Consider the following 26352-nt stretch of genomic DNA (forward strand, 5'->3'; position numbering starts at 1 on the left):
TGGTGCTGGGGGATTGAACCGCGGTCCCTGTGCTTTGCTAAGCTTGTTCTAAGTAGGTGCTTTAGACCACTGAGCCATCTCACCAGCCCCTACAGCTATAATCTCTTAATTCAATGAATAGAAAGATTTGTTCTAATATTGTTTGTAAACAGGATTATCATATCCACATCTTGTACAATGAATAACCACTAAGATAACAATATATAATGTATTAATTATTGAAACTGTCCTACTAATTGGATTTGAAACTGTCTCATTGCTATTTGTTTCTCAATAAAATTATGGAAAAATAAAAATTCTCTGGATAATCCAAAAATTAAATTAAAAATAAATAAAGATTACATATATGGGGGCCAGTGAGATAGCTCAGCAAACTAAAGCACCTGCTTAGGCAAGCTTATGCAAGCGAGCTGAGGCACCACATGCTGCACCAGCCCCACCCTCAGGGCAGGATGAGCTGGCCACAGAGTCTGGGCATAGCGGAGTACATATGCCTATAATCTCAGTGCTGGGAAGGCTGAAAAACAGGCGGATCACTATGAGTCCAAGCTACATAGTGAGACCTTGTAACAATCAAATGCATTTTTTTAAAAAAAGGAAAAGATTATGGATAGGTAGAGTATATATACTAAAGAATCCCACAAAAACCTGTTTGAACTAGTAAGTCTACAAAGCAGAAGTTAAAAAAACTTAAGAAATAAATGGAAGAGGGTCAGCCAGATAGCTCAGCAGACTAAAGCTCCTGCTTAGGCAGAGAATAGGGGCTGGGGTTAGATCCCCAGCATGCCTTGCCAGCCCTGCCCCTGGGGCACACTGAGATGGCCATGGAGACTGGGTGTGGTGTTGTGTGCCTATAATCCCAGCACTTGGGAGGCTGAAAACAGGAGAATCACTACAAATCTGATCTACATAGTGAGACCCTATAGACCTTATACTAAATATATATACATATATAAAAGAAAGAAATGGAAAGACATCCCATATCCATAGATTTCAAAGATTTATATCAAAATGTCAATGGTATTCAAATCAACATAGGGGGAATCCACATAATTCCTATTAAAACCCAACATTGTTTTTCCAGAAACAGAAACACCCATCTGATGATTCACATGTAACCTCAAAGGACTCCTACATAGTTACTATGATCTTGAAAAAGAAAAATAAGTTGGGGGACTTTCAACTTCCTGGTTTCTGAAACTTACTACAAAGCTGTAATAACTCAAACAATACAGTGCTGAAATACATATCAAGAGAACATAATAAAGTGCACAGAAACAAATCCTAAAGTCTATGTTCAAATGATGTTCAACAAGTGTGCCAGAACCATTCAGGGGAGAAAATATTATCTTTTATACAAATGGTGCAAAGGAAACAGCTATCCACATGCAAAAGAATGAAGTTGAATCCTTATTTCATACCATATACAAGTTAATTCAAAACAGGCCAAACATCTAAATCCAAAGGATAAAACTTGAAGAAAAGAGTGCAAAGGATTCACGACTTTGAGTTGGCAATGATTTCTTAGATATGACACCAAAGGCATGGGCAATGAAAAAGTAATACACAAACTGGACTTCATGGAAGTTATTACAAAGATACTGTCAACCAGGTACAGTAGCCCACATTAGTCAGGAGCCAGGGGCCAAAAGTCACTTAACTGAGCCAAAGTGTTTGAGGTCTGCCCAGGCAACACAGCAATCCCCCATCTCTTAAATATGTAAAATTTTCTAAAATAATGAAGACAACCTGCCATTTACAAAAGATACTAGCTAGGCATCATAACACAGTTCCATAATCCCAGCTACTCAGGAGACTGAGGAGAGAGGATCAAAAGTCTAGCCAGCTCCAGCAACTTAGCAAGACCTGTCACAAAATAAAAAATAAAAAGGGGCTGGGGCCGGCCAGATAGCTCAGCAGACTAAAGCGCCTGCTTAGACAAGAGTACAGCAGCCAAGGTTCGATCCCCAGTGTACTCCGCCAGTGACTGAGACTGGGTGTACTGAAGCACACCTATAATCCCAGCACTTGGGAAGCTAAAAACAAGAGAATCACTATGAGACTGATCTATATAGTGAGACCCTGTAGACCCTGTACCAAATACATTTAAAAAAAAAGGGCTGGAAATGTAGCCCAGAAGAGAGCCCTTGCCTAGCATGGGCAAACCCAGGGGAACTCAACACTGCCGAAAGAGGGTCGGGGGGAATCAACATTATACAGTCCAACCAGAGAATAGAAAAATGGTCAATAAAGACATGAAGCCTAATCACTAAAGATTAGGGAAAAGCACAGTAACTCCCAGTGAGATACCACTTCCTATCTTTCAGAATGGCCCCCTGAGAAAAACAACAGCTGTGGCAGTGAACTGGAGAAACAGGACTCTATGCGCTGCTGAAGGAAACAGAGCCACATATGAACAGTGGCTCTCCTCTTACTATGACTCCTCAGTAGCTACCTGAACACTTGGAGGAAGTCTTTACCTCACATTAATAAACCTGTAAATTAGGGTTGGGGAGATGGCTTGGTGCATCTGCCTGGCAAGCACAAGATCCGGAGTTTGATCCCCAGTACCACTTGCTGTGCCAGCCCCAGAACTTGGAACGCTAAATCCTGGGCACACTGTGCCAACCACTGAAACCAAGTATGGTGGAGCATGTCTATAATCCCAGCACTGGGGAGGCTGAGACAGGAGGATCACTATGAGTCAGAGCTGTGAAGCAAAACCCTGTATCAAACAAAATTTTTAAAACCTGTAAAAAAATTTACTGAGTAACCCCTATACAAGCATAGTATAGAGAACAAAATACTCTTCTATTATAGCTCACCTTCCACAAGCAATCTGAGTGACAATGCTTCCCATAAGTTCAAAAACTTTTCTTGGGTTAATCTCATGACTGGTGGAATTATGACCCAACTGACCATACCCTCCAGCTCCAAAAGTAAATACTCCACCTTCCTAAAAAAGACAAAACCATGTATTAGAACACCTGATAATAGAAAATAAGTCATCTTTGGAAATATATTATCTTTAATATGAACTCAATGTTTTTCTTCTCTTCTACTGTCTTGAAAGTTTACCAGACGACCGCTGAATTACAGGTTGAAAGCTAAATATTTTCATTTTGGAAGCTGAAGTCCTAGGTAAAAATCTTCATTAAGTACTTAAATGCATGGCATTAATACTCCAAGTAACATAAAATTAAACACCTAGGGGATGGAGAGATAGCTCAGCGGTCTAAGCACCTGCCTGGCAAGCCCACGGACCCAGGTTCAATCTCCAGTACCCCATTGCCGTGCTGGCCCATGCTGAACTGGCCATAGAAACCAAGCGTGGCAGTGCATGCCTTTAATCCCAGTGCTGAGGAGGCTGAGACAAGAGGACCACTACAAGTCTGAGCTGCATAGCAAGACCCTATACCAGAGCTGGGGAGATGGCTCAGTAGAATAAGTGCTTGCCTGGCAAGCACAATGGCCTGAGTTCAATCCCCGGTTCTGGAAAAAAAAAAGACCCTATACCAAATAAATAAAATTAAACACCTAAAAATGGCATCATCAATTGGCAAGACAGTTATGCTCTAAACATAAAAGCTATTCATAGAGAGGACACAGTGGTAATCCTAGCACTAAGGAGGCTCAGGGAGGAAAATCATTGTGAATTCAGGACCAGCTATACAGTAAACTCAAGGCCTCCCTGAAGTGAACAGTAACACACCATCTCAAAAAGACAAAAAATAAAAATAAAACTCATAAAGGGGCCCAAAAAGCTGGGGAGATACCTCAATGGTAGAAAGGCCTGCCTGGCAAGCACAAGGTCCTGAGTTCGATCCCTAGTACTGCATGCCATGCCAGGTATGGTGGCACATGCCTGTAACCCCAGCACTAAAGGAGCCTGAGACAGCAGATCACTGAGTCCAAACTGCATAGCGAGTCCCTAGCTTCAAAATAAAAAACAAAAATACCACAAATACAGCATTTTTTTTTTTTTAAAACCAGGGATTGAACTCACGACCTTGCCAGGCAGGTGCTTATGCCACTGAGCTATCTCCCCTGTCCAGGCAGAAATTTGTAGTATATGATAGTCATGACATTAAGATGGTCTTCAAAAAAGTTCTAAAAATACATACTTAGATTAGAGGTTGCAGAAAGAGTCAATGATGACAATGACATAACTACAATTAGTATTTTTCAGGTCACAACTCGCTTTTATTACTATAACTGTATATCCAATCTTACGTTAATTTCTTCATAACAGTATGAAGAAATTTACACATATTGCAAAGTGAGGAAATAAATTTTTTTCAAACAAGAACAAAAGAGTAAAAAGAAAACAGTAGCACTCACTTTGCCAGCTCATATGCCAGAGAAAATATGGGGAATCATTATATTAAACCTTGATTCAGTTTCTATTACTGGTAAAAAGGTATCTTATTTCATTGCTACCCCATTCTGAATTGGGGAGGGTACTTCAACAAAAAGGACTGTATTTTTTTAAAATTATTAATTTATTTGTGTGTGTGTGTGCGCGCGCGCGTCTGTGTGTGTGTGGCCAGCTCAGCCCACCAGGGGGCGGGGCTGGCTGGCATGTGGTGCTGGGGGATTGAACCAGGGTCCCTGTGCTTTAGCTAAGCTTGTTCTAAGTAGGTACTCCAGACCACTGAGCCATCCCACCAGCCCCAAGGACTGTATTTTTAAGGACTGTATTTTAAAGTGTCATCAAATCACTTCCTGCATAAATGTTCAAAGATATGTATCTTTAACAGATAAAAATATAATCATAATACTATTATCAAACTCACAAAATAATCTTCATTATTTATAGCATATCACAAATCATAACATCCAGTTGGCAACGTTAAAAACATTAAGTGGGATAAAGTGTATCATCCTAATCATTCCCCACTAACCTTATAATTTTGCCTAGACTCATTATTTCATTGAGGTACAAAATTGTAATTTCTAATTTTTTCATTTATTTTAGGTTTATTAGTTTTAGATTCTTCTATAAAAAGTTGAACTCATCAACTATTAAATTACCCTTCAACTCGCAAATACATCAGAATAAATGCTTAATTTTTTCTCATTAGTTACTGATTTTCTTGCAAAATGAGTTGTTGCCCTAGCAATTCCCAAAAGTAAACAATGAACTTTGCTTATACTGATTTAAGGATAAGACAGATCATTACAGGGTGGGGAGAAAAAAAAAAGATCATTATAAAGTCATACATTTCTATATGGCTGATGTTGTTTAGTAATTACTTCATTTTGATAGCCAATAAAATCTCCTCCTCCAAAGTAATCTTTCCTTTTCTGCATCACGAAATGCCTCAAAATATTCTTGTGCACTTTTCTTTTTCTTTTTTTTTTTGGTTGTTTTGAACCTGGGTCTCACTATATTCCTTAGCCTGGCTTCACAGACCAGGCAAGTGATCCTCCTGCCTCAGCCTCCCAGCAGCTGCTTCCAAAGGTACACAGTCATACTCATATTCTCCTATACTTTTTTTGCCCCAGGAATGGGACACTTCTCTAAAAAAACTTGCTCCTTTTAGTGAAGAATCTATAGCACTCAAGGGATGTTCACTGCTCCATCATACATGATTCATTATGCCAAGGGCCTTTCAGTAGCAATAGCAAAAATATTTTTTAAATTTTTAGAAATTACAAAAAAGACAGATTTGATTAGATAAAGACAGATTAGAAACAAAAAATAATTCATGGAGCCATCACCATGAATTACAGGGGATGGTACACACCTGTTAACCCCTAGATACAAGGATCCCAAGTTTGAGGTCAGCCTGGGAAATTTAAGGAGATCCTCTCTCTACATAAAATTCAAAAAGGACTGGGAATGTAGCTCAGTGGAGAACACTTGGTTGGCATGATGGAGGCCCAGTACAACCAAAACTCAAATCAAAAACCTAAATAATAAAAAATGAAGAGTTTATACTAATAGCTGTGATTCAAAGTAAAAACTGGAGTTCAAATTTAGTTCCTACAGTTTTATAACTCTTTCCCTTAACCTGAAAGCCAGTAATAATTACATACTTGTCTTACTATACAGAGTATGTTGTAATTTAAAGAGCAATATCAATTTTCTTACAAATAATAAGCATACAGAATGTAGTTTAAGATTTCTTCGTAGATTTGGTTTATTTTTTTTTTTGTGGAACCAGGGATTGAACTCAGGCCCTTGTGCTTGCTAGGGAAGCACTTGTTCTACTGAGCCATCTCCCCAGCTCCAGATTTGGCTTATTCTTAATTATCTCCTCTTATTGTTCTTCAAAATAAGTTTATTTACAAAATATAAAATAATTATGTTCTATTTTTAACCTTTTCTTAAAAAAAACATCTGTATTATGCTCTTTTTATTTAATTTGTTCTGGAGATCATGTCATAGCATTAAAATGAGATTTTCCTTATTCTGTATTTTATACTGCACTGAACTGTTAGTTCAACTAGGCTGTGTGATTTAGGATGCTGCTTGAATTTCTGCTAATCATCTGTTACTAAAATATGTCATGGAGCTGGAGAGATAGCTTAGTGACATAAGCACCTGCCTGGCAAGCACAAGGTCCCAAGTTGGAGCCCAAGTAAGGCAAAAAGAAAAAAGAAAAAGAAAATGATGTCATGATAAATATTACAACTTTGCATCTTTGAGGTAAGTTACTATAAGTGGGCTTGCTAGTCAAAAGGTCTATCTACATGTGATTTATATAATGAATATGAAAATGAATTTGAAAAAAACCATGTTCTGGGTGGTGTCCTTTTATCTATCAACACAGCCATCATTCCAATTGTCTTTGAGTCATTCTTTAACTCTCCTAATGCAGTTTCATTATTGTAGCTTTCCTGTTGTGAATTCCACACAAGAAAACGCTTTCATAAGATAATCCTAATCTATAAGAAAGAAATTCTTCCAGAAAAGCAAAAGATATATGGTATGGAACATGTATTCTTACTTAAGAAATAATATTTGCTTGTGAGATGTTTATTGTACTTTGCTAAATATAATGTAGACCAAATACAGCAGTGAAGAAATATCACCAACTATTGCCTTCTGAAAAAACAAAAGCAATGTAGAAGATAAGTAGAAGTAGCATTTTATAAACAAGCATAAATCCAAGAACAATAAGATAGTCAATGTTGGTAGGCTAGATTTGCAAAACATTAATAATCTTTGTAGTATACAACATGAGTGTATTATACAAAATTAGACAGTGTACAAAATACTGTCTATTTTCTTTCATTGTAACAGGGTTTCAATGTGTAATTCAGGCCGCCCCTGAACTCACTATGTAACCCAAGCTGGCCCTGAACTTGCAGCAATCCTCCTGCCTCAGCCTCAGAGTACTAGGATTATAGGCATGCACCACCATGCCCAGCACAAAATAGTTTGACACAAAATACTACTTACATTTCCTTAAAATGCCTAACATCTGTAAAACTTGCCAACATGATTAAAATAAAATTTTGAGCTGGACATGGTGGTGCATGCCTGTAATTCTAGCACTCGGAAAGCTGAGGTAGGAGGATAGCCACTGAGTTTGAGGCCAGCCTTGGCTATCTACACTAGTCTGAAGTACATAGCAAGATCCTTTTTTATTAAAAAAATAAAATTTCAGTAATTCACAATTTGAATGCTAAAATCACTAAAACTGGCAAATACTATAGCTTTTTTACTAAAAGGCAAGTGAAATAAAGTATCTTAAAATTAACTTTTGTAATTGGACATTCTATCTTTTCCATAATAGAGATTGAACTCATGGTCCTTGCCATTTTTTATTTTTGAAACAGGATCTCACTAAACTGCTAAATTGCCCAGGCTGGACTAGAATATACCATCCTTTTGCCTCAGCCTCCAAGAGCACACAGTTCAGTGAATTTGAAATTACTAAAAATAAGTGTTATCGTGTTTAATTTCAAGGCATGGTTAAAGTTAATTCTTTATCAATTTTATCTACTATGCAAAACAATAAAGCAGCAGCCAAATACTGATTTTTAATTTGGCCAATGAAAACTTGCCAGAGTCTTTATGTTAATATGAGTGACTACGGTAAATAATATTTAGGAAAATTAAATGCTTTTTTGTTTGGTTTTGGCCTCTGGGGCAGGATTGAACCCAGAGCTTCTCACATGCAAGTAAATCACCTACCATCTAGGTGTAAATCTAGGCTATGTTTTCGTTTCATTTAACTTCTGCCCATCAGAGAACTAAGCATTACTGATACAGAAATGACACATAATAAAATTATGGGGAAAAAAAAAAAGAAAAAGAAAAAAATAAAGGAAGAAACGGCACATACATAAGACAGCAGTGAGCAAATACCACTGACAAGATTGCTGAAAGCTCACTAATTGTTTGGACAATACTCAGCCTATGAAAAACACAAATCCAGTCTTTCCTGTTACTTGTTACTTATAGCCCAAATGGCCAAACTAGGCAAATTAGGCAGAGCTATAAAATATAAACGGGATCAAGGGATCAATATATATAACAGAACATGCCTAATGGAACTAAAATAGAATCATTTTATTCAAATATTATTTAAGCAATATTTCATATCAAGCTAAGAAACTCTCTGTATAGAATAATTCATATTCCATAACCCTAAACAAAGTAAAAAAAAAAGTTATTTTAAAAAACAAGTCTTTCCAAGATATTCTTCTTTTTTCTTTTTCTTTTTTCTTTCCTCTGAATGCCTTCAGGGCAGTTTTGGCTGGCTTGAGTTGTAGGGATCGAACCACAGCAACCTGAGCCTGACTGCTTTGTTGAAGCAGCCACTTAAAGAACTGAGCGAAAGGGAAGGCCCCCCAAGATGTTTTTCTTTTCCTTTTTTTTTTTTTTTTCAGTACCAGGGATCAAACTGGGACCTTCAGCTCGCCAGGTAGGCGCTAACATCACTGGGCTATCTCCCTGGCCTGAGATAAATTATTTCTGATACACTAAAATCACTCAAGTTCTACTGTAAACATGAAAACATCCTTTAATTACAAATAAGTAATAATACTGAAGTCTTAAAAGTACAATACCTTAGTTAGTGCAGCAGTATGATCTTCTCCACAACAAATATAAACAATTTTCTGAGATCTTAGCGACTTCAGTAAATTAGGAACATACCTATCTGAAAATTTCAAAACAGATGTTAACGATATTTTAAAATTTAAACCTCTTATGAATTTTTCCTATAGTGTTCAGAGCTCAGTAAATAATGATGGCTAAAAAATTTTAATTAAGTATGATTTTGCAGTACAAGACTATTAAAACTTGAGTTCACAGTCCTATCCATGCTATAGTGATAAAAAAAGTAATTCAGAATTAAGTGTTAAACAACTTACATAGCAAGCTCCACAGGAACTGGCAGTCAATATATTTCAAATCTTCTAATTATATATAACATATTCTTTATAGTTACTTTCTGATAACTGACCTCAAAAGACTCTACTTAACAGTCTAAAAACACTACTTCTGCTATTTGTAGCAGAAAGGGTCTGTAATTTCTTAATGTAGCATTTTTTTTTTATCTAAAGAGAATACAAAATAGTAAAAAAAATAATACATTAGAAATGATACAGAACTTCAACAAACAAAATAGGGTTTGTTTTTTTTTTTTTTTTTTTTGGTTTTTAAGACAGGGCCTCTCTGTATAGTTCAAGCTGGCCTTGAATTCACTGTATGGTTTAGGCTGACCTCAAAACTCATGGCAATGCTCCTGCTTCAGTCTCCAAAATGCTGGTATTACAGCTGGGTACCATCACACACAGCATGTGGCAGATATTTCTTAAACATAACTGCGTATATATATATATATATGTATTTTTTTTTCTTTTTTTTTTTGGTACCTGAAATCAAACTCAGGATCTTGCACTCATTTTATCTATTTCAGGTATTACAATTATGTTAAATTTTATAAAATTAGTTTCTCTATGTTAAATACTGGCATTTAACTGACTGCAGTTATGGAAAAAAAACCACATTAAGATTTCACTTGTCTCAAGTAATTATAATTTTAACAAAAAATGTAACTTTTGTATCTGATTAAGGTCAATCCAATCCCCTCAGGATTTAACCTGAAACCATGTATCACAGTTTGTAGATCCTTTGTCAGTGTCAGCTATGTGGATGAGTCACGGCAGCTGCTTGACCCATTTGCTCTCTGTGAAAGCCTGAGAGAATGTTTTCTCTCCATGTGACTCTTAGGCACACTACATCACTGATCACTTTCCTCTGTGGCCCCATAATCTCCTTGATCAGAAAATTTGGGACACAACTGGGTTACATGATGTTGCTTTCTCTTGGTCTTAACCACCCAGCAGAAAAGTATAAAAACAAAGTATAAAAAGTAAAGCCATATGAATATGTTGAGCTGTAAAGGTTCAAGTCAACAACTTCCAACATTGCCAGTCCTACAGAAAACCCACTATTATTATGGACTACTAGACCATATTGGAATATTTTGCTGAATTCATGCACCTACAATATTTAAATGATAATGGAATACCCTTCTCTGACAAAACTAAACAAAAAAGGGGATACAAATGAATGAACATTTTGCATCTGTATATTCAAAACAGTTAGGATAGATACACAGCTGCATCTTCTTAATGCAATGAAAAGAGAGATTTGTTCAAATAGTGTTTGTGGACAGGATATCATGTCTGCATCTTTTTTTTTTTTTTTCTTTTTTTGTGGAACCAGGGATTGAACTCAGGCCCTTGAGCTTGCCAGGCAAGCACTTATTCTACTGAGCTATCTTCCCAACCCCTTCATGTCTGCATCTTGTACAATGAATAACCAGTAAGACAACAATAAGCAATGTATTAATTATTGAAACTGTGCTAGTAATCAGTTTTGAAACTGTCTCATTGCTAATTGTTTCTCAATAAAATTATTTTTAAAAAGCAATTATAATTTTAAAAATTCAAATTCTGCTCATTTTCAGGAATCTATCGTTAGTGTCAAAAGAAAAGCCTAACCAAAAATTCCTTTAATAACCTCAGGCTACACAAACAGATTTAAGACTTCACAGAGCTTGCCTGAGTAAACCTCTCTGCATCACTGCGATCAGACCTTGCACATGCTGAGAGCAATGCTGAGCTACGTTCCCAGCTTCTGCCCAAAGTCATCTGTAGCTTCTCTCCATGGTTAGTAGCCAATACTGGGAACAGTGCTGGTTATTAATTTTAAGTAATATTTTTCAATTTAATTTTTAATTTCCATGCAATAAACATTGTCCAGCTATATGTCCTATAGTTTAAGGTAATAAGGCTTTTTTTTTTTTTTTTGGCTTTCCTACCATTTCCTTAAGAAAGATTTGGGTACATCTTGCTATGACACACTAAGAATTACTCACTCATCTCAAAAACAAACAAACAAAAATACCTCTTACCTTAAAAGCACATTTGAACAATAAAAACTTACCATTCTCATCATTAAGACCTAGCTGACCAAACTTGTTGCGTCCCCATCCAAAGATAGCTCCAGAAAGTGTGAGTACAAAACTATGTGCTCCTCCTGCTGCAACTTGCATGAATGGAATTCCTAGCAAAGACTTAATCAGCTGTGGTGATGTCTGCTTTTTACAGTCAATGCCTAAACCCAACTGGCCGTATTTATTCTGTCCCCAACAGAAAACTTCACTTGCTGTAAAACAAAAATCATAAATTATTTTTCTGACAAAAAGTGTCATTTGAGAATAATCTGCCATTTGGCAACCCTCTACCTCTCAGATGGATTCAACAATTAAGTTGATTTCTTATCTAGAAACCATACCACAGAGAACTTCTGTATTCATACCATTAGCACAGATCCCCCAATGAAGATGAGTTTCTTACTCTCATGCTCCCTGACAAAGGGCAGTTTGAATCCTCCTCAGGTCTCACTTCTACAATTTCTCTCACCAAGAACTCATCAAAAGCTTGGGGCTTCAGTCACCATACACCTGCAGTGATACTAGAAAACTGTAGATACGATCATTTCCTTGCCTAAAAGAAAATACCTCAATATGTCCTATCTGCTCAGAAAGCCTACAGGGCTGACATCCGCCGTGCTGCCCCTCTCATTTCCCAGCATCTCCCCAGTGCCTATTGACCATACTTGTGCTTCCTTGTGTCTTTCAATGGCTACTTCTCATGCACTTGCTATGTCCTCCCCCACACTGTCCCCTCACCTTTGTGCACTTCACCTCTAACCTCCACCCACCAGTCTTTTAGTCTTCATTTGCTCATTTCCAAGATTCAATCTGGTGTCCTGTTAAATATGGTACACTGTAAACTTGTTTTTTATAGCCCTTATCATAGTATGTAGTGAAGCCATTATTTGTGTGACTGTACCATGGCAGCCAGTAATGTCTCGTGTAATCACTATATCACTGTACAGTGTAGCGTTCCTAATTCACACTATTTATTAAATGAACAGTATACCACCTAACACATAAAAAGCTGTATAACGGGGAAAAATGGTCAGTGTCTACATGAGTAAAACCTTGAATTTATATTATATCTATCTACCAAATAACGAAGAGCCGGAAAAGAAACAACAAAGAATACACTTAAATACCATTTTCTATACTGTCTATAAAGTTCAAATTCCCTAACATGACATTTAAGGCCCTTTGGAGCAGATGTCTTTATTTCAACCTAAACTGAAATACCAGTTAAGTCTCTTATGCCCTTACAATACCCAAATAAAACCGTAAGTCAATGCTCAAGTATTCTCTTGGCTGTCATTACTAGGACTATCACCCTCCTTCACTCAACGTCCCTACCCACTTTTCAACACTTCTCTAGTTCTTATTAAGTTCTACTCATCTTGAGACTCAGATCAAATAACAATCCTTTCATTTTTTTATTTTTAATTTTTTAAAATTATTTTTATTTTCTTTGGCAGAACCGGGGATGGAACTCAGGTCCTTGCACTTGCCAGGCAAGAGCTTATTCTACTGGCAGGGACCCATCTCTCTGGCCCCCCTTTTCCTTTTTTTAACAAGTCCATAAAGTAAAATACATTTTTCTTTACGTTACAAGATTTTACTTCTACTTTGACCAAAGTGGTATGTATTTTTTCTGCCTCAAATAGTTTGTTTGCGCTAGGCATGCTCATGCGTGCCTGTAATCCCAGCACTCAGGAGGCTGAGACAGGACGATCCCTAAAACGTTCAAGGCCAGCTTGAACTACACAGAAAGATTCTGTCTCAACACTTCCACAAAATAAAAAGATCCAAAACTGTAAAGACTTACTTCAAATTGACTTACAATCAAAATCCCAGCAGTTTCTTTCTGTATGTAAAAATTCACAAGCTAATTCTAAAATTTATGAGATATAAAAAGGAGTAGGAACCAGGACAATTTTGGAAAAATAATATAGCTAGAGGCCTTTCTCCCCAGGTTAGGTACCAAACAGTGAAACTGAAAATAAGAAAAAAACAATGCTTACCTTTAGAAAGCGCAAGTGAATGGTAATAACCACAAGCAACCTGTGCTATTTGGATATCTGACAAACTTTTAATATTTCTAGAAAACAAGAAGAAGAGAGAGTAGGATCAGCTCATTCAATTTAACACAGGGATCTTGAATGTCATTTATTTATATTATTTATTGAACACATACTACATGTAGCTTTCTACTGACCTAGTAAGTCATGCTTTTTCAGTCAAGGCCAATTTACCAAAAAAATACGTAAAAAATCAGTAATGAAGATTCAGATATAAAACAGCACGTGTGATGACAAAAACCCTTGAAAACAGTATTTAAGTAAAGAAAATTATCACTTCTCAGCCTTTTGGCTAAGATCAAGTGAAGTAAAGAGAATTGCTCATACATCAAGTACTCTTCAGAGTCCTCTTATAATTCAGATGTTTTAATATCAACATTAAAGTCTTTGAAGTGTGAAACTTGACAACATATTTGGGTCTTGAGGGGGGTTTGTTTGTTTTTATCTTTTTGAGACAGGGTTTCTACTATGCAGTTCAGGCTGGCCTTGAACTCACGGCAATCCTCCTGCCTCAGCCTACCAAGTGCTGTTGGCAATATATTTGTAAAACAAATGTATAACACTTAATTTGCCTAAAATTGGTGATTCACCTGGTTTTAATAAGTATGTTTTCTTGCTATCAGGTTCCAACAGAACCAACAGGAATTGTTATCATATTCTCCTAACTCACAAACAAACGAAGTCTATTCATTTTAGGCTTTTATTTATATCTAAATTAGTGACACTTACTAGGGAAATTTAATCCATTCATATTATAATGATCAATAACAAGTTCTAATTTTGCCTAATTGTGATGCATTTCTAAAGGCTAGTTAAAAAAACAAAAACAAACAAAAAAACTACTAAAAAATCTGCTAATCTTGTGGTCAACCATCCCAGCACCACCAGATAAACTTCCCCTTCACCTATTCTACTGTTTTTTCTGACTGAATGTTTTCAACAAAAAAAAAGAAGAGGGGTGAGGGAAGAAGCATGTTTCTTATTTCCCTTTACCTGATAATGCCACCTGACCTGATTCTGCCAAGTGAGAGTCCGGAGCAAGTTCTGAACACAGAGTCGATACCCGTGATTTTCGGGAAGCAGCTTCAGCAATCAAATTGTGAGCAGGAAAAAGGAGAGTTACTCTAATTCTATATTGTATTAAAATTATTTTATTTAGTGGACTTATGTTCTTGACTATAAAACCTGAGAGCTGTATTGCTAGAATTTGGCAGAATCCAACAAATTTGCAGGATCCAGAACAACTTTCAATTTTCAAACATAGCAAAATGCCATTTTTCTGCAACAGCAAAGTTAGAGACTGGCAATGCGAAAGAGGAATAAAAATACACAGAAATATACAACTGTGCTGAGATTACTAATTATTTACTACAACTGCTTATGCTCACTTGACATATTATCAATATGTTGATCTGTTCACTACAGTCAATATTATGAGGACAAACTACTGCAAGTATCAACTTGAATTTTCAAGATCAAAGTAAAATATTTTCAAAATATGATATCACACAGCACCTTATTTTTCTCCTTCATGGCATGCATCATTACCAATCACTACTGAATGAGTCAATTAACATTTGTCCTCTGCTAAAAATTTAATTTAGCCACATTACTCAGCTTGCATCCCTGAGAATCCCTAGCACCTACCACAGTTGCTAAGCAAATACAATGTGACAAATGCACTGATAAAAAAAATAAATTTGTAAACTCACAGAGGCCTTAATATGAGACACATGTTTGCCAGAGGGAAAAACTTCTAAATTTGCATAATGAAATAAACTCGGTGACTCTCTTTTCCAAAATATTGTCTTAAGGCTTGGAATGTGACAGATGCCAAGTCCTTCAGCCACTGTCAACTACACAGAAAGGAAAGTGACAAACATTCTCTTGGCATTACTATGTTGAAAAAAAAAGAATTATCTCCTTTGATCGTCAAGTAAGTTTACTAACACATTAATGATGTGGGAAGGGGCTTGCTTTGTTTTTAACTTTCAGTTTAATTTACCAAATTGGTTTCTTAAATTCTATTTACTCTAAAGATAAATGAGAAAATAAACTAAAATAGAATTTTTATAACATTCATCAAAACCAAATCATTTGTATTTTTATTTTTAGTATGAAGACTAAGAACCAAAATAATAACAACTACATTAATGTGTCAAAACATGGAAATATAAAGATATATGAAGTACTTAAAATGCAAGGAGAAATAGCAAAAAGTTTTTTGTCCTTTTACTAGTATATTTGTTTCTCTTTTTCTTTTTCCCCCATTTATGACCACATTAAGTTACTATTAATTCAGAACAGTTTGCTATTATCAAAAGATACTTTCTGTAAGCTTGTTATCCACAAAGCAAAAATCTCTAATAGACAAACCAAAACAGAGTAAGTAATAAAAGACACTACTCCACAAATCACTCACCAGCAGAAGAGTGCAAAAGAGTAAGAAAGAAAATTAAAGGGCTGCAGTAAAATACTACAGACCAAGTTTTACAAGGGCTACAGCAAGGCTTCACCACCTACCTATCAATAACAATCTTAAAGTCAGTGGACAATATGTCCTGCAGTTAAAAGATAATGACTACAAGAATAATAGCTAAGACCCAACAAGATACTGCTTATAAGAAAACTCATCTCACCACTGAAGACACACATAAACGGAAAGTGAAGGAGTAGATTAAGATATTGTATGCATATGAAATTCAAAAGAAAGCAAGAATAGGCACACCTGGATAAAACATACTTTAGGAACTAGGGAGATGGCTCAGTAGAATAAGCGCTTCTCTGGCAAGTGCAAGGGCCTGAGTTCAATCCCCAGTTCCGGAAAAAAAAAAACAAAAAAAAAAACCTTTAAATCAAAAGCAATAAAAAGAAACATGGAAAGTCATATGATGATAAAAGTGTCAATTTAGCAACAGCAAATAATAATAATGATAATAAATATATATCCAATATTGGAGCAATTAAATATATAAAACAGGGGGGCCTGGCCCTAGCTCAGTCCTTTAAGTGGCTGCTTCCACAAAGCTGTCAGCCTCAGGTTGCTGCAGTTTGAACCTCACAACTCTCCCGCTGGCCAAAAGCGCCCTGAAGGCATTCGAGGAACAACAACAACAACAAAAATATATATATATATATAAAACAGGTATCAATAGACCTAAAAGGTCAGATTCCAATACAGCAACAATAAAAGATTTTCTTACTTCAGCAACGTACAGATCACCTAGAAAGAAAGCTAACAAACAGCAGAGTTAAATAGCACCTAGACCAAGGGACCTAACAACTCTAGAACATCCCATCCAACAGCTGCAGAACACACATTCTTCTCCAGGACAGAGCATAGGCTAGGCAACTGACAGGTTTCAAAACACTGAAATTTTATCAAATATTTTCCCAACCACACAGCAATAAAACTAGGAGTCAGTAAAGGAAAAAACAAAAACGAAAACAACAACAAAAACCCTTGAAAATAAGCACATGGAAATTAAACACACCTTACTCCTCTTTTCTACTTTATTTTGTGTTGTTTTTTGAGACAGGGTCTCATTATGTCGCTCGGCTGGCCTTGAACTCATGGTGATGCTACTGTCTCAACCTCCTAAGTGCTGGGATTACAAGTGTGCACGCTAATGCCTGGCAACAACTTTCTCCTGAATAATCAATGGATCACGGAATAAATCAAGAAAGAAATTTTAAAATTTCCTTAAACAAAAAAAAAAAAAAAAAAAAAAAAAGGAGACACAACATACCCAAGCCCATAACAAGAATAAATCAAACCAAATATTAATAGATGGAAAGAAATAATACAGACCACAACTACAATAACAACAAAAAGATTGGAAAAAATTAATAAAAAGATGGGTTTTTAAAAAAAAAAAAAATTGAGGGGTGGAGTGGGGAGGACTGGGGAAATAGCTCAGTGACATAAGCTCCTGCCTGGCAAGTGCAAGGCCCTGAGTTCAATGCCTGGTACAAAAAAAAATAAAAAAGAATTTAAGAGGGCTGGGGATATATAGTTCAATGGCACAGTGTCTGCCTGGCAAGCTTAAGGTCCTCCGTTCAGTATATAGCCTGACAAACTGCTACCCAGACTTAGAAGGAAGACTGAACTCAGTAAAATAACAGAAGGAAGGAATGGGGAATTACAACTGACACTACGGAAATACAAAGGATCAGTAGGGATTTTTACAGGAGGATTTTTTTTTCCTCCAAATGCCTTCAGGGCAGGTTTGGCTGGCTTGAGTTGTGGGGATCGAACCACAGCAACCAGAGCCTGACTGCTTTGTTGAAGCAGCCACTTAAAGAACTGAGCTAAGGGGCAGGCCCCTAGGAATTTTTAAAAATAACCAACAAATGTGATAACCCTAGGTCCTAGAAGACAAGTTCTCATATACATACAGCTTCCTAAGACTGAGCCGTAAGAAATATAAAACCTGAGCAAATTACTATCAAATAATGTGACTGAATCGATAATAAAAGAAAAAGCCAGGAACTAAATGATTCACTGATGCATCTATCACTTAAACAAATGATATTAATTATTTTTCCCCTTCACTGCTGGTTCAGACTCAGAAATATGAGCATGCTAGGCAAATACCCTAGCATTGAGCTACACTTCTAGCCTGAAATACTCCTTAAATTACTGCCAAAAATAGGAGGAAATTCATCAAAATGTATCTGAAGGCCACCATTTCCCAGGTACCAAAACCAAAGGATCCAACCAAAGAAGAGTAAGAAAAAGAGTGAATGAACGAATGAATGAGAGAAAGGAGGGAAAGACAAAAGGAGAGAAGAGAAAAGAGGGAGGAAGAAGGAAGGAGCAGGGAGAAGAGAGGAGGAGAGGATTACAGGCCATTATCTTTGATGAACATAAAAAGATATGCCACAAAATACTACTGAACTGAAACCAACAGCATACCAAGATTATTCACAATTAGATGGGCTTCATTCCAGGAATACAAGGTTAAGTAAACATGCACAAACTAACAAACGTGATAGCCCACCATCAACAGAACAAAATACAAAATCTTATTTCCATAGATGCAGGAGACACATCTGGTATCACTCAATAGCTGAGCAAAAAGGAAGCTGGTCAAATTAAGCATAAAGAAAATATACCTCAACAAAATAAAAGATCATTAATAAAAAGCCAACATCTAACATTATACTAAATAGGGAAAAGCTTGAAGGTTTCCCTGTAAGATCCAGAATAAGATACAGATGCCTGTTTTCACCACTTTTACTCAATATAGTACCAGAAGTTCCAGCCAGAGCAATCAGACAAGGGAGAGAAATACAAGACACCCAAATTAGAAGAGAAGAAGTTTAACTGTTGGCAGATGACATGCTTTTATATAGAGAAATCTTCATAGACATCACAGAACTAATCAATGAACTAAGTGGCAAAATACAAAACACAAAAATCAACAGCTAAGTAAATACCAGTAACTATCTGAAACAGAAATCAGGCAAGTTATTCCATTTATAATGGCAAAAAATTCCTGTAGAAATAATTGCAACCAAAGAGGTAGGCAATCTCTAAAAGAATGGAAACTATAAAACCTTAATGAAAAGAATTAAAGAGGGTACCAAAAATGTAAAAATATCTATTTTCATGGACAGGAACAATCAGTACTATTAAAATCTTTATACCACTCAAAGAGCTCCAATGATTCAATGCAATCCTTCAAAAATATCAGTAACAAGGGTTAATGCTTGCCTAGCATACAAAGGCCTTAAATTCAATCCTCAGTACCATCAGAAACAAAACAAAAAAAATGATACTCTTCACAAAACTAGAAAAAGCAATGCTAAAATTTGTATGGAACCATGCCCACATGCCTAGAAACAGCCAAAGCTATTTGACACAACAAAACAGAAGGTACACAATATACTACCTGATGTCAAAATGTACCAGAGAAAGGCATCTTAATCAGAACAGTATGGTACTGAAATAGACACATGAACCAGTAGAACAGAACAGGGCCTAGACCAGCGATGGCAAACCTCGAGAGCTTTCAATGATAACAAGTAGCCCTCAGTAGTACACTTGCCATAACTTCACCACCACTGGTCTAGAAGTAAACCCACACATGTACAACCAACTGATTGTCAACAAAGATGCTAAGGTCATGCATTAAAGACAGTATTTTCAACAAACGGATAGCCACAGGCAAAAGATTGTGAGAGCAGTCTTATCTTTTAGCAGTTATAAAAATTAACTCAAAGTGAAGTAAACATTTAAGTGAAAGGCCCAAAAGAGTGAACTACTAAAAGAAAACACAGAGAAAATGCTACAGGAGACTTGAATGGGCAAGAAAACAGGAGATCCCCGGTTCTGCCCCCCCAAAAAAGGAATAAAACAGAAGAAATGCCTCAAGACATTAAAGTAAGCCAACAAGACCCCTAAGCAAAGGGAACAAAGCAAACATAAACAGAATTATATCAAATTAAATAACTTCTGCACAGCATAGAAAATGATTACCAGTATAGAAAGACAACCTACAGAACTGGACAAAATATGTGCAAACTATACATGTGACAAGGCATTAGTACCCAGAAGGTCTAAGAACCCTGAAAACTCAAAAGCTAACAAAATAATTTCAAAGCTGGCAATAGACCTAAATAGACATTTCTCAAAAAACATAAACAAATGGCCAACAGGTACTACTTATGAAAAACTCTCAAAATATAAGTATCAAGGAAATGCAGAAATGGAAATCAAAAGCACAATGAGGTATCACCTGACTCCAGTAAGAATGATTATTATTAAAATGATAGAAGATAATCATTGTGCCTATGAGAATATAAAAAGGGAATACTTGCCCACTGTTGGTGTGAATGCAAATAGCACAGCTATTATGAAACAGCTATTATGAACGACTATGAAGTTTCTCAAAAAAAAATTTTATGTCCAGGAAACAGCTCAGTGACATAAGCGCCTGCATGCAAGAGTAAGGTCCTGAGTTGGATCCCCCATATAAAAAAAAACCACCACAAAATCTAGCAATTCTACTCCTGGGTATATATGAAAAAGAAACAGAATCAGTGCGTCAAAGAGACAGCTGCACTCTGATGTTTATGGCAGCACAATTCACAACAACCAAGAAATGGAAATAACTTCAGATTAGCTGATGAATGGACAAGGAAAATGTGATATATGTACATAATGGAATATAACTTAGCTAGTAAAAATAAATAAAATCTTGCCATTTGTGAAAAATAGATAGAACCAGAAATCACCACACTAAGCAAAGTAGGCCAGGCACAGAAAAACAAGTAGACTAATCTCACTATTATGTATAATACAGAAGAGGGGAATCTCATAGAAACTGGGAATAAAATGGTGCTTATAGAAGAGTGAGGAAGATAGAAGGGAGTGGAGGATGATGTTCCAGGAGTATGCTACTGCACAGTACAGTATCTACAGATAACAATTGCCAGGGTTAGTAAGATAGCTCAGCAGACTAAGTGCCTGCTCAGGCAAGTGCAGGGACCAGTTTCCTTCCCTGGCACCACGTAGACCAGGCACACTGAGCCTGCCACCGAGACCAGGGGTGGTCGTGTATGCCTGAAACCCCCGTGCTGGGGAGGCAGAAAGAGGAGAATTATTACGAGTCCAAGCTGCACAGTAGATCCTGTACCAAATACATAAAAGAAGAAGAAAAAAGAAAAAAAAAAACTTCGTACTATCTCACAAAGCAAGGATTTTGAATAGTTTCAACATAAAGAGATTCAACATGAAGAGCTCAATGTTCAATAAAATAGGTATGGTTAACCTAATTACACAACACACACACACACATATACACACACAGAGTCACATGGTATCTCATTAATATGCAAACTTTAGATATCAATTTTTAAAATGAAATTTTTAGAAAATCCTTTGTGTAGTGAAGACAATATAAATGCTTGTGTTCAAGTTTTAAAAGGAGTCAAATGCACCTAACAAAAATATAAATATCAAAATTAATTTTGTAAAAAAACATTAGTATATACATATATGCAAAGAAAACATGAAGATTCCTAAACAATCAAATCTGTAAAAAGAAAATCAGTATTGAAACCTCTGGACTAGACATTTTATACAAATTTATATTTCAAATAACTCTTCCAAAGTTTATGCCTAGCATAATAAATGGCTCTGACATCACAAATGATTCATTGGAAAGAAATGAATCAGGGCTGGGATGCAGCTCAGCAGCACTGTACCTGTTTGGCATGTGCAAAGTCCTGAGTTCAATTCTCAATATCAAAAAAAAAAAAAAAAAAAAAAAAAAAAACATCTTAAATGAATTTTACAGTAGACTGAAATTTGCACGAAAAATATAAAACTTGGAAATGAGACTTAATAACACCTCTTCCTTGAAAATCTGTTAAGACACTGTTTAATATGCATGCATATACATATATGTGTGTGTGTGTGTGTGTGTGTGTGTGTGTGGTACTACTGTATTCTCCCATTTTTCTAGCATAATATAAAATGGCAATATAAACATGAGAGGTATTTTTAAAGAAAAAATTCCAACAATTGGTAAATTTGAGGGATGAAGGTAATAAATATTCTGCCAATAAAGCGCAATTAACAATTTGCTATTTCCCAGGTAAACTACAACTTACCTAGTATCTTAAGAAAATCCTTAACAATGGGGCTGGAATGTTCAAGGGTTTAGTACTTTCTTCAGTAGTGCTGGAGAACCAACCCCAGGGTCTCACACATGACAGACAAACACTATGGCAAAACTACCATGAAGCTACATCCTCAGCCCTTTTAATTCTATACTTAAGAGTTACACCCTAAGTTGCCCAGGTTCTTCCTTAGCCTCCCAATTAGCTGGTGGTATAGGCATGCACCACCGTGCTTAGCCAAAACAAATTTAGAAGATCTTAACACCAATTACTTTTTTCAATCTTGCAAAATTTAAGCTAACAACTAAGGTAGTCTTATTAAGAAACACAACAGACGAGGGTAGCTCAATGAGGAGAGCCTGCCTAACCTGTGTGAGGCCCTAAATTTCATCCCTCACACAACTGAAGAAAACAAAGCACTAGTTTTTCTTTTTCTCTTTTTTTTTGGCAGAACCAGGGATTGAACTAGGCCCTTGCACTTGCCAGGGAAGCGCTTATTCTACTGAGCCATCTCCCTGGCCCCATAGTTATTCTTTTTAATGTAAAATGATTCTTAACTTTCAAAGGCTAAAATTTGGGAGAAACTGTAAAATGCTCAAAACTGAATGTCAACAAAATAAACTCTTACTGATCAAAATGCCAATTCAAACATTTAATAAGTTCAAAACTAGCTGCATGAACTCAGATCATCACCATATACACTGTACTATAATATCACTGCATTCTTCTAAACTTTTGTAAGGATAATTACATATTTCCCCTCATACTAAAAAATAAGGTTAACCTTTTACATATCCAAATGTAACATATTCTACATTTAAAAAAATCTAGCCAGATATTCATGTTTAGAAATCATTACTGTTTAATAAGTTTAATCTTCTCCCTAGATATGTAATTATTAAAATAAACAAAATCAGAAGAGAAAATTAACTAGAAAACTACTAAGAATTTCAGCTACAATTGACTTATTTGTTCCACAATCTTTAATTTTGATACTCTTATCTACTGGCATTAAAATGGATTTTCTAGAAAGAAAAGATTAACCTAATATGGAGTTTTCCCTTTCCCAATTATTGTTATGAAAGTATACAAACACTAATCTTTTAGAAATCTACTTACAGACAATGTAAAATGTACAAAACTAGCTAATACTACTAAGGCATTAGAAAAAGCACTGTACCTAAAGAAAATATTCAGTACTGAAATTTAAAAAAGGAACAAAATCACTGGTAAGTCTTTTTAAAAACATGATATCATGTTTATCAGTGAAAACTATGTATATGCCATAATAAATCAGGTTAATCCATGAAGAAAACTGAAAAGGCTGAACAGCAGAAATATCTTAGCATACAGTTTAAACTTTACATGCTTAACATACACAAAAGCAGCCATTTAAACCAAAGAAGCCAAGTAAACTCTCTTTCAGATTCTCAGCAGGGTCAGAGGATAACACAGACAAAAATTCCTAATATGGGCTGGGGATATGTATGGCTCAATGGGAAAACCCTTGCCTGGTATGCAGAAGGTTTTGGGTTTAATCACCAGCACCATAAAGTGGGGATAGAGAGAGCACAATTTCTTGTTTGGCAACTTCAAATAAAATTCGACATTAAGTCCCCTTAAAAATCACCTTTCTTTATACTTACTATTCACTGACAGTACTGACTCAAATCTTTTATATCACAAATGAAAAGCAACAAAAAAGTATGATGTGACTGAGAGAGTTAAAAATACAGAAAGCTTTGCTATGAATCACTGTTTTGAGAATGCTGACTTAAAAGTCTAATATATAAAGTTCTTTTCTTCCTAAAAAAGCGCACACACACACACACACACACACAATGTTAAAATCTTAAATTAGAAACCCTGGGGGCTGGGGATATAGTTCAGTTGCATACGTGCCTGCCTGGCAAGTACAAGGTTCTAAGTTCAATCCCCAGTACCACAAAAAAATAAATAAATTAGAAACCCTATTCCACAACAACTGCTAAGAAGAAAGTAGTAGATCAAAATGAGGCACTGTTTCTATGGTTGCTTATCTGGTTAATAACCCACATGGCTACAAATTATCATTTTTAAAAGAAATAAAAACTATAATGACTAGAAAATTTAAAATTTACTGAAGGAAAAATTTTTTCTCCCAAAAGTACCATCAGTAAGAGACATAAATCAACTAGGAACCTGTTCGTTATTTGTTACTAAAGAAGAAACAACAAGGAAGAAATTTGTTTGAAGAGTCTTGTGGCACTGTATTTAGTGAGAACACAGTCAAGACAGAAAATATATGAACATATTCTATCCAAAGTCTCAACAAACACTGTATTTATAGAATATAGAATGTTATGAGTTCGTTTTGAAATTCATTAGTTCATGCTCTACTATTTTGTCATGTTTCCTAAAAAAAAACTCATCAATGTTAAAAACAAAATATATAATGGTGTAAAAATGTGCTACACAGAGTAAGTCTAAAATTAATTAAGGAATATCTTGGTTCTCTGAAAAGTTCTTTTGACCCTAAAATAATACTAGGAGGAAAGAACAAAAAAGCTTAAAGATGTCAGAATCTGTATGATTTAAAAACTAAGTACAAGTTAGTATACTACTGATGTATCTAAAGAAATATTTTCCTTTAAATCTTTACTTTTTACCTACATATATCCATGTTCATAACAGCTATATCAAAACAATGACTATGCCCTATACAAATCTGTTAGACTACAAAATGGATGAAGCTTTAAATTTCTGAAGTAAGTTATTTTGCCACAATATTATGGATTTAATATTAAATTTCAACAATGAAGACTTAAGAAAATCAAGCTGCAGACAAACATACACCTAACCAATAATTAATAAATACATGAATAGAGGGAATACTAAAAATAGAATGAGTGGCATGTGTCAGTGTACACTACCTAAGATAAAAGCTGTAAAGTAGGTGTTCCTCATTCATTTTCTTTACAAATATAAATCCTATTGACTGTGGAGAGTACAAAACTATAAAAACAACCATTCAACCATTAAACACAAATTAAAATCAAGACATCATCTAGTAAATTCTTATAGGAGTGGTAACTAGATACCAACACTTACATGCTCACAGTAAGCAGAATGATTTAGACAAATTGATTATAAAAGATGAAGGACCCTCTGTGTGGTCACCTTTGTTACCTGGGCACTCTGATACATTCCTCTGATCCTAGTAGGCCAAGTTGTCCATCAGAATCGAGACCCCAAGCATACACCTGGCCCTTGTCATTAAGAGCTAATGTGTGAGCTTCTCCACATGAAACAGCTACAATATTTTGGGCATCCAGGGCAACAACCTGCTCTACAGAACAGAAGTCAAGAAGAAAGACATTAATTCTAGTTTTGAATTTCTGATGAAAATAAAATATATTCAATACTCATTTTATATAAAAAGCCAAGGAGATGATTAAACAATACTAAATATAATCAGTTATTCTGGAAAATGTCACAAGTTTTTGCTTGAAATAATTTTCATTGTAGTAAAATACAAATAACATCCATTATATGGTATAACCCACGCAGAATATTAAGTGAGATGAACATTCAGGGGAAGAACAGTTCATACAGATTCCTCAGAAGTACTGTCCACTCAAAACAGGGAAAATAGAAGAGCTCAGGTAAAAAGGGAATTATTACAATAACATAGGCTGTTTGATTTTTAGCCATAGAAGTATAATAGTTAACGTACATACTATATAGACACTACTATGGAATGATTTTGAAATTAAATAATCTGAATTGCATTTTTTTTTTGAGACAGGCCTCACTATGAAGCCCATGCTGGCCTCAAACTCATAGCAATCCCCCTGCCTCTATCTCCCAAGTGCTGGGATTATAGTTGTGAGCCACCATATCCAGCTGAACTTTCAATTTTTGAGTGGAAGATAATTTGTTTACAGACCTCAAAAATAAAGTGTCTATTAAAAAGGCTGAGCAGAAAACTGAAAAGAGTACAACCATTAAATAGATGGTTCACTTACAGACTGCCATTTCAATATTAAACATAAAACCTCCATATGTGATTAAATGTATCCAAGTTTTGAACAAGAAGTTAATTTAAAACTGACCCTTGAAAAACTGTCAAGAGCCACTCACTGGTTCATCAGTCACACAAGTTAAATTCTTTCTCTTATCTCCTTAAGTTTCCTGAGATATGCTACACCTGTCAGTGTTTTACAAGTACAAGTGGGTTTTGTTTTTTATATATA

The 26352-nt window shown here is 35.7% G+C and overlaps 1 protein-coding gene across 4 annotated transcripts in view; it reads right to left on the reverse strand.

Annotated features, from left to right (window-relative positions):
* Herc4 (HECT and RLD domain containing E3 ubiquitin protein ligase 4) overlaps positions 1–26352 on the reverse strand; it is a 119936-nt gene that overhangs the window by 62246 nt on the left and 31338 nt on the right. For 2 of the 4 annotated variants that reach the window (XM_023716150.1, XM_023716149.1), the window contains exons 4-9: positions 25286–25445; positions 14498–14569; positions 13430–13506; positions 11417–11638; positions 9028–9119; positions 2826–2956 (exon numbers count right to left, since the gene is read on the reverse strand). In XM_023716150.1, the coding sequence (XP_023571918.1) occupies positions 2826–2956; positions 9028–9119; positions 11417–11638; positions 13430–13506; positions 14498–14569; positions 25286–25445 (754 nt within the window). The remainder of the gene's footprint in view (positions 1–2825; positions 2957–9027; positions 9120–11416; positions 11639–13429; positions 13507–14497; positions 14570–25285; positions 25446–26352) is intronic. The other 2 variants (XM_023716151.1, XM_004632038.3) reach the window with 1 other exon arrangement.

The sequence above is a fragment of the Octodon degus genome, unplaced genomic scaffold (genome assembly GCF_000260255.1).
Source record: "Octodon degus isolate 3935 unplaced genomic scaffold, OctDeg1.0 scaffold00046, whole genome shotgun sequence".
Taxonomy (NCBI): Eukaryota; Metazoa; Chordata; class Mammalia; order Rodentia; family Octodontidae; genus Octodon; species Octodon degus.